The 14,191-nt window shown below is 38.1% G+C and overlaps 1 protein-coding gene across 2 annotated transcripts in view; it reads right to left on the minus strand.

Annotated features, from left to right (window-relative positions):
* Window positions 1-5,343: 5,343 nt before the first annotated feature.
* The window catches only part of PGM2L1 (phosphoglucomutase 2 like 1), a 49,685-nt gene continuing 40,837 nt past the window's right edge, over window positions 5,344-14,191 (minus strand). For both annotated transcript variants that reach the window (XM_049652241.1, XM_049652247.1), the window contains exons 13-14: window positions 11,288-11,421; window positions 5,344-9,124 (exon numbers count right to left, since the gene is read on the minus strand). In XM_049652241.1, coding sequence (XP_049508198.1) covers window positions 9,022-9,124; window positions 11,288-11,421 — 237 coding nt within the window. In that variant the 3' untranslated portion in view covers window positions 5,344-9,021. The remainder of the gene's footprint in view (window positions 9,125-11,287; window positions 11,422-14,191) is intronic.

Consider the following 14,191-nt stretch of genomic DNA (forward strand, 5'->3'; position numbering starts at 1 on the left):
GGGGGGGGGGGGGGGGGGGGGGAGTATGCATATGTGGGAATGGAATAGCGGAATAGCGACTGGAAGAAACTGACCCAGTTGCTGGTTTTTTTCCGCCCTTGTTCCCTCCCCACATGGGAACAAATCTCTTCTACCCTTCCCCCATGCCTTATTCATCCTCAGGTTGATTTCTCTCCCCTCAGTTTATGACTTTTTTCCGCTTCAGTTTATGTCTGTCTTGAAGCCCTCTAGCAAATCTCAAGTAGTCCTACTTCCCAAGTCTTCATTCACATATTTCTTTGCTTTGAGTTGAATGTACTCATATAACATGTGTGTCTCCTCCCCTTTGCTTATTCACAGCCTACTTGCCTTTAAAAGCTCAGCTCAGGGGCGCCTGGGTGGCTCAGTCGGTTAAGCGACCGACTTCAGCTCAGGTCACGATCTCGCGGTCCGTGAGTTCAAGCCCCGCGTCGGGCTCTGGGCTGATGGCTCAGAGCCTGGAGCCTGCTTCCGATTCTGTGTCTCCCTCTCTCTCTGCCCCTCCCCCATTCATGCTCTGTCTCTCTGTCTCAAAAATAAATAAAACGTAAAAAAAAAAAAAATTAAAAAAAAAATAAAAGCTCAGCTCAAATTCCAATATTCCAATTCAGTTCACTTCAGCTGAACCTTTTTATTTTTTATTTATTTTTTTTTTTGAGGTCTCATCATCCGCTTGGCTCAGTTCGGGGCACTGGGGGATACTGCATTGAGTCAGCCAATTCCAGCTTTAGGAGAGCTGGGAGAGTCCAATACACAAGCAGATCATTTCTTCCTGGTGTGGGATGTGCTGTAACAGAGGCTGGCAAAGGGAGCTATGGCCATATAGAGCAGGGCCCCTGTCCAGCTTGGCTGGTGGGGTGGGAGGTGGCAACCGGGCAGTGAAGGTTTTTTGGAAGGCATGATGCTTGAATTGAGGGTTAAAGGAGTTATTTGCGAAGTGAAGGAGTGTCACGCAGTGTGCCCCAGGCAGAGCCCCCTCCCATATCAGGACTAAATCCCACCTTTTACTACTCTGGGCTGGTACTACCATTTCTGGTGTAGCATATTAACTCTGGATCCAGTTTTTTGAAAACTGTCCACGTGGTGATCAGGAAGGCAATTGGATGGTCATACAAGGAACAGTAGCTGCACTGTGCATATTTATACTGAGGGAAAAGGGATTTGGAGTGAAAAGGAGATGCAGTTTGGAATCACATTGATCTTTCAAATACAATTGGAGGGCAGAAGCTTCGGGAGGCATATTTCAGCTGAACACAAGAAAGAACTCTCTACTGGCCTTTAGTATTTTTTTTTATAAATAAAAAATTTTTTTTTCATTTATTTATTTTTGAGAGACAGAGTGAGTAGGGGAAGGGCAGAGAGAAAGGGAGACACAGAATCTGAAGCAGGCTCCGGGCTCCGAGCTGTCAGCACAGAGTCTGACGTGGGGCTCGAACTCACAAACCTTAAGATTGTGACCTGTGCCGAAGTCAGACACCTAACCAACTGAGCCACCCAGAAGCCCCTATACTGGCCTTTCTTTAAAAGAGTACAACTTGGGGGCGCCTGGGTGGCGCAGTCGGTTAAGCGTCCGACTTCGGCCAGGTCACGATCTCGCGGTCCGTGAGTTCCAGCCCCGCATCAGGCTCTGGGCTGATGGCTTGGAGCCTGTTTCTGATTCTGTGTCTCCCTCTCTCTCTGCCCCTCCCCCGTTCATGCTCTGTCTCTCTCTGTCCCAAAAATAAAAATAAAAAACGTTGAAAAAAAAAAAAAAAAAAGAGTACAACTTGTCTTGGCAAGTTGTCACAGGAGAGGTTCAAATATAAATCTGCAGATAGTGGGAATTGATGAGGGTTGGATAAGATGAACTTTAAGGTTCTTACCAGGGATGGGCTCTCTCATACCACCTCCCCACCCACACCACCATCTCAGAGACCTTCTGCTTATGCCTTTCTATACTCTCACCTGCTGATTGAAGTCCAAGCTCCATACCATAGCACACAGGGCTCTCTCCACTCACACCCCTACTCAACATGCCAATAGCAAACCACTTACAGTTCTCTGCACACTCAAGCTGATCTGTGCTTGATGCGTCCTCCCTCTTTCTTTGCCTTCCCCATAATTTCCAATCGGTCAATTAACTCTCTCCTACTGTGTCTCGATGGAAAGGTATAAATGCAGTGGCCTGCCTCCTACTACCATTCAGAAGGAAGCTGGGGGATCAAATTCTTCTCTTACTAGTTTTTGGTTTCAGCTAGGAGGAAGGCATGTCACCAAAGTATCACAAAAGCCAACTGGGCCTTCTTTCTAGTGCTTTGAATCCAAAGACATAAGGAATAGATAAAGGTGATCTGGTGGATTGGGGGTAGTGGGAACAGTGTCCTGAACAGGCTGTTCCAACAATAAAATGGCTGCTGTCTTTTTTCCTACTTTGTAGCCTTCTGGAGGGCCCTTGGTACCTACATATTTCCAACTTCATAAATATTTATAAAATGAAATAATGAAGCATGGGGTGCCTGGGTGACTCTGTTGGTTAAGAGTCTGACTTCAGCTCAGGTCACGATCTCACAGTACGTGAGTTCAAGCCCCACATTGGGCTCTGTGCTGACAGCTCAGAGCCTGGACCCTGCTTCAGATTCTGTGTCTCCCTCTCTCTCTCTGCCCCTCCCTGGCTCATGCTCTGTCTCTCTCTGTCTCAAAAATACACAAACATTAAAAAAATTAAAAAAAAAATAATGAAGCAGAAGGATAAAATAATTTAAAGCAAGCTGCATGCAAGATGAGACCATTTAATGATTAGAATCAGAATTAAAGAGAGGAAAATAAAGACAGGAGAATGGTCCTATCACTAACAGAAATGAGGAAGTGCAAGTTTAGGGAAGACAGGAAGGAAGGACCAGGAATAACAAATATATTATAATATATATTTAACTTTTTATTATGTTAACTGATGCTAAGGTGAATAGACAAATTAGGTCAAATGAAAGAAAGAGAAAAATAAGATGGAAAAAACTTGAATATTAGCTCTTTCTTCTGGGACTTCTGATGAACCAGTTTATGAACATGTTTAGTGAATAATAAGCTAGAATATTCATTTAGGCTGAAAGTAGGTTCTAGGTATGCCATGCATATATTTCAAAAATATGTTCCATTTGGATAGCAAACTTTATGAACCACACGGTAATTAAGATAATAAAAATTACACAGAAACTCATGCTTATAAAGAGGCCTGTTTATTACCGATAACACTTCATTTGGCTAAAACCACAAGAAATCCACTCACAAACACTTCAAGTGCAAATTCTCACAGGCAGTACTTATGATACATCCTGGTGTTTTCATCGGGAAAAAAATGAGAAAATGTTGACAGAAACTGTTAAAACAAGGGCACAATTTTGAGCAACTGCTGCACAAGTCAGAAAAATAATTCATTCTTAACTGTATATATTTAATCTGGCATATTCAATGACATAATACAAAGAGTTTATTTTAGCCTAAAACAAAAAGGCCTCACCATATATACAGATGCAGACTCTTGTTTGAGTGCCTCTTTTAAGATATATGATGAATCATAACAGTGGACAAAAATATACCAAATAGTTTCAAATTAGTTGTGACTCACTTGGAAGGTAGCACTATTAGGCTCAAAATGGCACTTATAACCCGTGATATTAAGTCTACATAGATACCTTCTTAGCCTACTTGGCCAACATCTTGCTTTGAGTGTAAAATACTAGGCATTATATATAATTTGCAAATAGGAATATGCTCTGCTCTCTCAAAAGGAACAGTATTTAAGGGTGTGCATGCTTAATGAAGATTTATCCTAAATTCCAGCAATGAGAAATGCTTAAAAAAACTGAATCAGAAAATTAACATTTTTGATTGTTTCTTACTTAAACTATTAGTTTCTTTAAAATACAACCCCCTGGGGCGCCTGGGTGGCGCAGTCGGTTAAGCGTCCGACTTCAGCCAGGTCACGTTCTCGCGGTCCGTGAGTTCGAGCCCCGCGTCAGGCTCTGGGCTGATGGCTCGGAGCCTGGAGCCTGTTTCCGATTCTGTGTCTCCCTCTCTCTCTGCCCCTCCCCCGTTCATGCTCTGTCTCTCTCTGTCCCAAAAATAAATAAAAAACGTTGAAAAAAAAAAAATTAAAAAAAAAATAAAATAAAATAAAATACAACCCCCTAATTCCTACTGTCACCAACTAGGCACTCTATAACAGGTACTACATCTGGGGGGCAGGGGGAGGGTGTGGGTATGAAAAACTAATAAAACATGATCTCTGCTCTCAGGGAGCTGATAGTTGGGTGCTCCTTCTCGGTCAAGAAATGCCAATGAGTTAACGAAAACAAATGGGCCAACACCTCTGACAGTATTATATAAGGCTCAGTGGTAACGGAGCTGTTTCAGTTCAGTTTAATTTGGCATTAATACTTTCAAAGTTCAGCTTTTAAAAGGCAGGGAATATCCTAGGTATGTCCTATGTCTATATTTCCCAAAGTCAGTGTGTGTACCACCAGGCGGACGCGGCAATTGAGGAGGGCAGAGGGGGAAAACTGAGAGGCCGTGTGCTAAATGTGGTGCTCCTTGCCGGCAGCACTGGTTTCCGTGAAGACTGAAGGAATCATCTTTATGTCGAAACAGTTTTATTATGGAGAATGCAAAATTCAACTTACGTTTTTAAGACAGAACACGAAATTTCACGAGTGGTAGACTACTTCAGATTTTGTGCTTGGGCCCCTTCCCCCCACGTATTTATACTCTTCTGCTTTAGGGTGGAAAAATTTGAGAAGCAAACTTTAGATATGTCATTTGCCCTTACCTTGGACACGTTACTCATTCTTATATGTCCTCTTTTTCAAGTACACAGTCTTGAATGAACAAAGAGAAAAGATCATTTAATGAATGTAATAGTATGGTTAATTTTTTAAAGTAACCAATGGAAAACTTTAACTTTGTTTCCACCTGGAACTAAAGAAAATCGTGCTGTGTTAAGTCCTGCAAAGAAAGATCCTCTTCTTTCCACCTGGGACTTCTTACAGCTTATGGTAAGATGCTGTGGGGACAAATGTGAAAAAAGATTTCCTCAAATTTTGTGCTTTGGATACCCCAAGTACAAGGAAAGCTGAAATAATATGTGAGATCAATTGACCATTCAATTGATTAGTATGACTCTTTCCTCATCAGTTTCTAGAGCAATCTCAGAAAAACAAGTGAATTGTAAAAGGCTATAATAAATTAACATATAGTAGTATCCAGACAGACCAAAAAGGTTATGAAATAGATTTAAAATTACTTCTTACAATGTCTTAAATATTCTCACAATAACAAAATAACCAAAAGTCCAAAAAACATAGTTTATGAACATGTTTAAAGCATTCTGAATGAATACAATTAAGATTTCTTATCAGTGAGGTAATAGGGCAATAGCTTTTCACAGTAACAAAATGTGGGAGGGGACCTAGGGAAAAAGGGAGGTAGAGAGAAAAAGGCATAAAATAAATTTATCCAATCAAAATTTGGATTTTTCAAGCATCACAAATATCAGTGGAAAACATCTCAAAGAAATACCAATAGCAGCAATTCATAGTTCATAGAACAATTTCTCCATTAAACTCCAGCTAATACCTTTGTTCGATCAATTCCAGAAGCAACCTCCTTAAGAAATAGGAGGTCTATTTCCTATATAAAGTTATGCCCAGAGTATCCAGTCTTTTTCCACTGGATCCACACTTTTATGCCCAGAGTATACAGAGTCTTCCTCTCTGCTGAAGTTAGGACACCCAAATAACAATACAGTTAAAACAAAACCCTCAAATATCCTATAATGCTATATAGTCTTCAAGATGAATAAAATGGTGTTCCAGTCTCACTTATATGCCAGGTTAAATTAAAAATAATATCCGAGCAGGTCTTTATGCAGTGAATAAAGACTGCACTCATGCCTCTACTACTCAACATATACAAAAACTCTCTTGTGAGCTAAATTCTTCTAGATAAGGAGCAAAAACTCAAATGTAACTTTCAGTGCTATGATATCATCATTGTCCCAACCTGAGTTTTAAAAAAACGTATTGGAAGGAACCTTTAAAATCCATTTAGTACATTCCTTAATATATAAATTTGTTATTTAATTTTTTTAAAAAGATCCTTATTCTTTTTTAGTCTGTCCTCATTGAAGATAGAGAATAGTTTGATATATTCCTTCTTACTTTGAGCCTTTCATTAAAAGATTCAACTAATAACTTAGGAAGACTTATTAAACTATCTCAACAGCTTTCTCCCCCCCAGAGTTAAAGGATCTTAATTCTTCGAACTCTTTCTCACAAGTCTTATTTTCCAATTTGTATTATATTCCTTTTTATTTCTGCTATGTCCTCTCCTCCCCAGTTCCCATATGATCCTAAGACACAACATCCTAGCAGGAATTGAATCAGTAAGAGGGGTACTTTTTCTCACCTCCTAAAACTTGGCTTCTTTTTAGTGGTTGCTAATAAAGGAAAGAAAGCAAAAAGTTCGCTATTTGTTCATCATAATAACAAACACAGCTAAATAACTTGCCCACAGCCAGTTTATTCCCTTTTTGAGAGGTTAGTTTGCCCTTCACAAGAAGTTGTTCCTGTGCCATCTTATTGACTTTTCTATTGTTTGTTTATTTCTACTGCTTATTTTCAATGTATTCTTTGACCTTGCCCCACTAGTTTGTTCCTTTTCCCCAAAACTCTAGAGAAGCCCAGTTTTGATCTATATACTCAAGGAGAATGCATTCATTTTTGTGATATAATTCATAAAGAAAAAGCTAAACAATGTAGAGCCCAAGGCTGAGACTCATGGGCCAGCACCTCTGCCCTTCCTGGTTGACTTGGATCACTGATTTATTCTATTAGGCCACTGTAAACCCACTATGTCAAGTTCATGTTAAAATACCATGCTTACATAGACTTGAGAGCTTGGCTAGAATCTAATAATTCCCTCAATCTATACATTTCAGGAACGTTTGTAAAATTTTGTTAATTTTAACTTTGGATTTTTAAATTTTTGAGATAACCTAAGCTTTCATAACTTTTCACCTTGATTAAGATGACTTAAACATTGTATTGTATTAAAGCACTCAAACTGTTCTCTTTATAATAGAATGACAATCATGACATGGCTTTAGTGATTATGAATGGGCTATCATATCATTTTAGCTTCACTTTGTTCTTCAGTCATGGAAACACAGACACTAAAGCCAAATATACATATTTTTGATATATATAGCATTGTTTATAATACTTGGCAGAATATAGGCTATCTCCTAAGTTACATTCTACATTCCTTAAAGCCAATAAAGCAAAAAAGTATACACATTTTCCCTAGTGCAAAGCCTTTGAAAACAATGTCATTCAGAAGTATGGTGCTCTACCCTTAGCTAGCTATTACCTACAGTGATACAAGATCTAGCTATAAGAAAGGAAGGAACAAATTAACAATAGTGGCAATACAATAATTTGAAAATTATACTTGGACTATATGGGTTCAACCAAATGTTAGCTGATAGCTGCAATAAACCAAACTGTTATTTAATAAATGTTTAAATTTTATGCTATTATTATTTTTTAGGAAATAAATTCTCTAATACCAGTTATATCCCACTAGCTATTTGTTCAGTATAATTACACACAAGGCCTTGTGATTGTTACCTCTTAACTACAGCACTTGGGTTTAATTATTAATTCTGTGAGTTATATAGGACAGGATACACTTTAAGAAGATTAAATGGTATTTCTCTATTAAGACTTTTTTAGAAGTCTGGGGAATCAACCAAAAGTGACCTTCCAAAATTTTTTTCCAAATTGGTAAAGAGTACTCTTGAGATCAGAAATTCTACAGTGGCCAGCAAGATGTTAGAACAAACTGGAATTTAGTTTTAAAACATGTAGTTTTAGTGTTATTCTAACACCTAAAATCTGGATATTTTATTTCTTAGTAAAATTAGCATTACTTCATCTGATAAAGGAATAAATCTACTTATAAAAATGTAATTCCAAAGTTAGACATTTAAATAAATTTAGAGCTCCTTTCTCAGTTCAGATTTTTTTCTTTACTTGAAGGCTGTGATTACTGACCCTGAATTCTAACATGAAGATCCTTCAGTATAGTTACACTGAGTTTGCTTTTATTAACATTTTTATTTGCATTCATAAAATTTTTTTAAAGGGCAAATTTATTTGCTATAGAGGGGAAGCACCTACATAGTTTGGAAGATTTCCTCAACTGTCTGAAAATTGGCTGATTAAATTATATTCAATGCAGGAACACTGTTTTAATTCATACCATACCCTGAGAAGGCACTGAGAAATCTGACAAGAACGAAACCACTAGGAGCATTGCCACTATTGTTTTACGTTCAGTAAACGTCAGAATTTTAAATACGTACAATAAGTTCACACTACATTAAGAGCACCTGAAAAAGAGAAGCTGAAACCACATATTGTAACATCGGTTCTAAGCTAAAAATGCAAATACCCTATTTCAAATACTCTACTTTGTAAGTTAATACCTGTGACATAACAATGACACTTTCCCACAGTATTATGGGAGCAATGCCATTTTCTTGTCAATTTTATAGATTAATTTCCTTAACAAACTCTACAATTATATAACATTTATCTGCCTTTTTTTTTTTTTAAACCGTGCTCTACACAATTATAATATGGAACTAAGCTTAATCACACTTAAATAAGAAAACTCACTTATGTATTGTTTTTTTTTCTGTTAAAGGAAGAACAACGTGTCACTATAATACTATTAATGCAATGACTTTTGTTCAAGATTATGAAAAAATTTGAATCATTTCTCTCCAGACCATTGCATTTCAAATTGATAGTTTGTTTAGTCAGCCAACCAAAAGAAAGAAAATAAAAGTAAAAGGATACTTGGCCAGAGGAGATAGGGAGAGAATGCTCATATGACGTCAACACATGGAGTTCTTTGCTGTTCTGTTCCATGTGCCAGTGCAAAGAAATGATGTACTGGTGTGCACTAGACAGAACGCCAGATCAGTCCATTTTTACTGGGCTCAAGAAAATTCTCAATCAGAGCTTCAATGAGTTTCTTCAATTCCTCTTCTAGTAAGGCAGTGTCACTGAAGAGAAAGATTAAGGGTTTTGAAATTCTTCATTTTCATCACCTTAAAATTCATTTAAATTGTTATAATTTTAAGAGGACATATTCCGGAGAGGATGATCAAACAATTTGTTAACAAAGCAGTTCACTCAGTTAAAACAAAACAAGACTAAAGGGGGAACGATCACACACACACAAAACACAATTATCACCAACTGAAGTTGAATTTCACGAAAGGGAGTTCCTTGGTACACAGTACATGGATGAGTTTCGGTATATCTACAGATTTCTCCTGAGTTAGGCAATTTAATGGCCTAGAACACCAATACTAGGTGTTATGCTAAAATGGCTTCCTGAAAACTTTGAAGGATACCCAGTAGATATTATGGGATGACATGGCATGATTCAGGTACAGAGGGAGATGTGACTAGAAAAATGAGATGTTTAAAAAATAAATATACACTTACAGGTATGCGCTTCAAAGTCATCACTGCTGTTGCCCAAAAGATTTCCAGGAAAGCCTGTTCTCAACTGACTTCACAATCATTTTTTATTACTTTAATAATCATCCTTTAGTTTTAGCCAAATACAGCATTACCCAGTTTGGTTTCCTTTAAACTCTACTCTGAATGACTTCAGGATGTCTTTTTGCCCCCAAAGGAAATAAAATCTACTCTTAAATGCAAAGACTTAGGAACATACAAAATAATGTACCTCGGACTCTGCAGGCAATTCCAAAAAATCTCCTTCCCAAAAGTATATTAATCAGTGACAAGGTACTACTTTTAGTAAGTTTAAATAGCATTTGAGATGTTTATTAAAGTCAATTTAGTCACAATTCTTACTCTTAAAAGGCAATAAATTAGGCAGATTAAGTCAAATCATATTTGATGTAAAAAATGAATATTCTCGGGGCGCCTGGGTGGCTCAGTTGGTTGAGCATCCATCTCCTGATTTTGGCTCAGGTCATGATCTCAGTTTGTGGGATTGAGCCCCACATGGGGCTCTGTGCACAGAACCTGCTTGGGATTTTCTCTCCCTCTCTCTCTCTCCCTGCCCTTCCACTGCTCATTCTCTCCCTCCCTCTCTGTCTCTCTCTCAAAATAAAATTTTAAAAAAAATTTAAAAAATGAATATTGTCTGAAAATAAATTATTTGTTCATCATTTCTTTATGTTCAACATGTAACAGTTAAAGCTCACAGAACCTTCCAGTAATAAAAATTCACTAAAATTTAAAAATTCAATTTCTAAATGATGCAGCTGGTTTGGAAAATAGTCTGACAGTTTCTCTGAAGGTTAAACATAGAAATACCATGAGACATAGCAATTCTACACCACCTATATACCCAAGTGAAATGAAACATGTCCACACAAAAATTTTTGCACAAATATTTGTAGCACTGCTATTCATTAATAGTTAAAATGTGGAAATAACCCAAATGTCCACTGCCTGAAAAATGGATAAAAAAGTTTTATAACCCATACAACAGAATATCATTAGGCCATGAAAACAATTTTTTTTAAAAAAGGAATAAAGTGCTGATTCATGCAACAACATGGATGAAAACTTGAAAACATTATGTTAAGTAAAAGATGCCAGTCACAAAGGGCTAGATATTGTATGATTCCATTATATGAAATGTCCACAATAAACTAGTCTATAATGACAGTAGATTGGTGGTTGCCCAGGGTGAAGAGGGTGGGGAATAGCAAGTGACTGCTAATGGGGATGGTGTTTCTTTTTGAGGTGATGAAAATGTTCTAAAATTGTTAGTAAAAAAAAAAAAATTGTGGCAAACCATAAGAGACTCTTAAATACAGAGGACAAATTGAGGGTTGATGAGGGTGGGGAAAACAGATGATGGGTATTAAGGAGGGCACTTGTTGGGATGAGAACTGGGTGTTATACATGATGAATCATCGGAATCTACTGAAGCCAAGACTACACTGTTATGTTAGCTAATTTGAGAATAAAAAAAAAAAAGAATACGTGGAGAAAAAAATTGATTGTAATGATTGCACAATATACTAAAAACCACTGAATTGTACACTTTGAATGGGTAAACTGTACAGTATGTGAATTGTATCTCAAGAAACTTTATATATGTGCATATATGTGTGTGTGTGTGTATATATATATATATATATATATATATGTATATTTAAAAAATCAATTCTCACCTCTGCTCTGGTGATGCACACATCTCTGCGTAATACTTTATCTTGGGTTCTGTCCCGCTTGTCCGAAGAGTAGCCACACAGCCATTTTGAAAAGTAAATGTAATCATTTGGCTGTTTTTACTCACAGGCAGCACCTATGCACAATTTTAACAACAGTTTAGTTACACTCAGTACCTTTTTCATTTTCAAGAGTTGTAAAATATACTCTACTTATATGAGGTATCTAAAGGAGTCAAATTCATAGAAACAGAAAGTAGAAGGCTGTTGGCAAGGGCTGGTGGGGGGCGGGGGCAGTTGTTTAATGGTATGGAGTTTCAGTTTAGCAAGATGAAAAAGTTCTGGAGATTTGTTGCAAAATAATGCAGATATAGTTAACACTGCTGGGCCTGCATGCTTAAACAGTTACGGTGGTACCTATTATGTTATGTGTTTTTTACAGCTGAAGATATTTTTAGAAGAATTATAAAATACAAAAGGAGAGTACATACATAATAATTTATAAATATACCATGTACTTAACATTTATAATAGTACTGGCATTGGGTTATATACATGGTCTCTAGGCCTCAAGAATAATCTTCCAAAGTAAATATTACTTCCAATTTACCGACAAGTTTCAAAAAGAGTAAACAACCTAGTCGAGGTAACCAGCTAAAGTGGCAGAGCAAGAAGCTGAGGCCAGGCCTATTTGTACCAAAGTCCAAACTGCCTCTACATTTGCAAAGTGCTTTACAATTTCAAAGCACTTTCACAGTTTATCAATAGCTTCCAAAGCAGAGTGCCCATATCCTAGAGGACAGGCCAAATAACCTACTGGGGTACAAAAAAATTGTATACTTTTTATGTAAAAGTTAAAAAAAGAAATAAAGCTTTACTTTTGACATTGAACATATGGATTAACACTTGTACTCTTCCTGGACCACAGATCTGTCTATGAAGGTATCTTGGGGGACCTGTGGGGGTTGTACTGTGACATGGGTTTGACAGTGGTGCCTTTCACCAGGTGTCCTGAGCCTGGTCCTCTCCGTGAAACCCCTCCCTCAGTGGTATTACCATACACCAGTTGCTTAAAACAGTCACCTTCTGGGGTTCCTGGGTGGCTCGGTCGGTTAAATGTCCAACTTTGGCTCAGGTCATGATCTTGCAGTTCATGAGTTTGAGAACCACAATGGGCTCTGTGCTGACAGCTCAGAGCCTAGAGCCTGCTTCAGATTCTGTGTCTCCCTCTCTCTCTGCCCCTCCCCTGCTCACACTCTGTCTGTCTGTCTCTCTCTCTCAAAAATAAATAAACGTTACAAAATATTTAAAAGAAACCAGACACCTTCTTCTCCTCTTTTTCACTCACAGACCATCAATTAGCAAGTCCTGTGTATTCTACTTCGCCCAACTTTCTATCTCCACTGCTACTATATTAAATTTAGGGGCACCTGGGTGGCTCAGTCAGTTAGGCATCCAACTTTGGTTTAGGTCACGATCTCATGGTTCGTGAGTTCGAGCCCAGCATCAGACTCTTCTGCTGTCAGCAGGGAGCCGCTTCAGATCCTCTGCCCCCCTCCTCTCTCTGCCCCTACCCCACTCTCAATCTCTCTCTCAAAAATAATAAACATAAAAAAAATTCAGGCTCCCATCATCTCTCAGCTTGATTACTGAAACAGCATATGAACTGATCTTCCCGCCTGGGAGTTTGTCTCTCTCTAACCCACACACCGCACGGGCCATTCTGTCTCAAACTCCACACTACCACTACAGTTGTAGAGAACTCCTTGTGGTTCTGTGAAGGAGAACATGCCTTCTCACCTCCAGATCTAGCACCTGCTGCTCCGTTTGCCTGAACACCCACTGTTCCTCCTACATCTGGATAACTCCCACTCTTACTCAGCTCCCAAAAGTCCTCTAGAATGTATTCCATAAGCCTCCCAAATCCGAGCAGGGGTCCTTCCTATGCTCTTCCATGGCACCTTATGCACCCCCTGGTTGCATTTGTCATGTTGTAATCAGTTTCATTCCATTTCCCCACTAGACTCTTGAGTGTAGAAACAGCGCCTTTGTCATTGCTCTATCTCCAGTGTGTCTGTACCTGTAGCACCAAAGGATTCTGATAAATGCCTATTGAACATACACATGAATATCAATCTGAAATGTGAAGAAAAACCTAACAAAGTCTTTGACACTCACTAAGTGACCTTAGGGGATTAACAACATCTATAGCACCTGCCTTATAAAATTGTTGTAAGCATCTGCAGAGAACACACAGGAAAGTACTTTGAATAATGAATATCATAAGGCTTAAAGGGGGTTAATAGGAAAAAAGCATCACAGCAAGAACTACTCTAAGCACAGCAACAGTAGTGAAATAAAAAGAAGCAAAAAATTTGGTTCTTCTCTTCAAGTAGTTTACAAAGACAGAAAAATACACACATCCTTGCACATATACAGAATACCAACGACTGGGAACCAATATTTGCTGACCAGATGAATTACACACACAAAAGGATTATGAGCTATATTATACACAAGGAGTTGCAGATTTCCCAAAATATATTATGCCCCTAGCAACTTGAGACATCAGGACATTATAAATGGAAATTTAGGCTAATAACCATAACAATAACCAAATACATATGATCAGCAATCTATAGCATTTAAATATTTGTTGCGCACCTACCACGTAGGCAGGAGCCTTGAGAGGCACAGAGGTGTATCAGAAATGTATCTGCCACGTACAACACAATGATAAAATAGAAAGTGATAAGTGACAAGAGGAAGGCACCATATATAATGAAACCTCAGGAGGAAGATATCTAATTTTGGGACCAGGAGGGTATGTGGAGGAGGTGACATGTGTCTGAAGTCTTAAATAATGGCTAAGGTGTGGACCTGCAGCAATAGGAAGGAAACAAAGAC

Source organism: Panthera uncia, chromosome D1, assembly GCF_023721935.1.
Source record: "Panthera uncia isolate 11264 chromosome D1, Puncia_PCG_1.0, whole genome shotgun sequence".
Classification (NCBI taxonomy): Eukaryota; Metazoa; Chordata; class Mammalia; order Carnivora; family Felidae; genus Panthera; species Panthera uncia.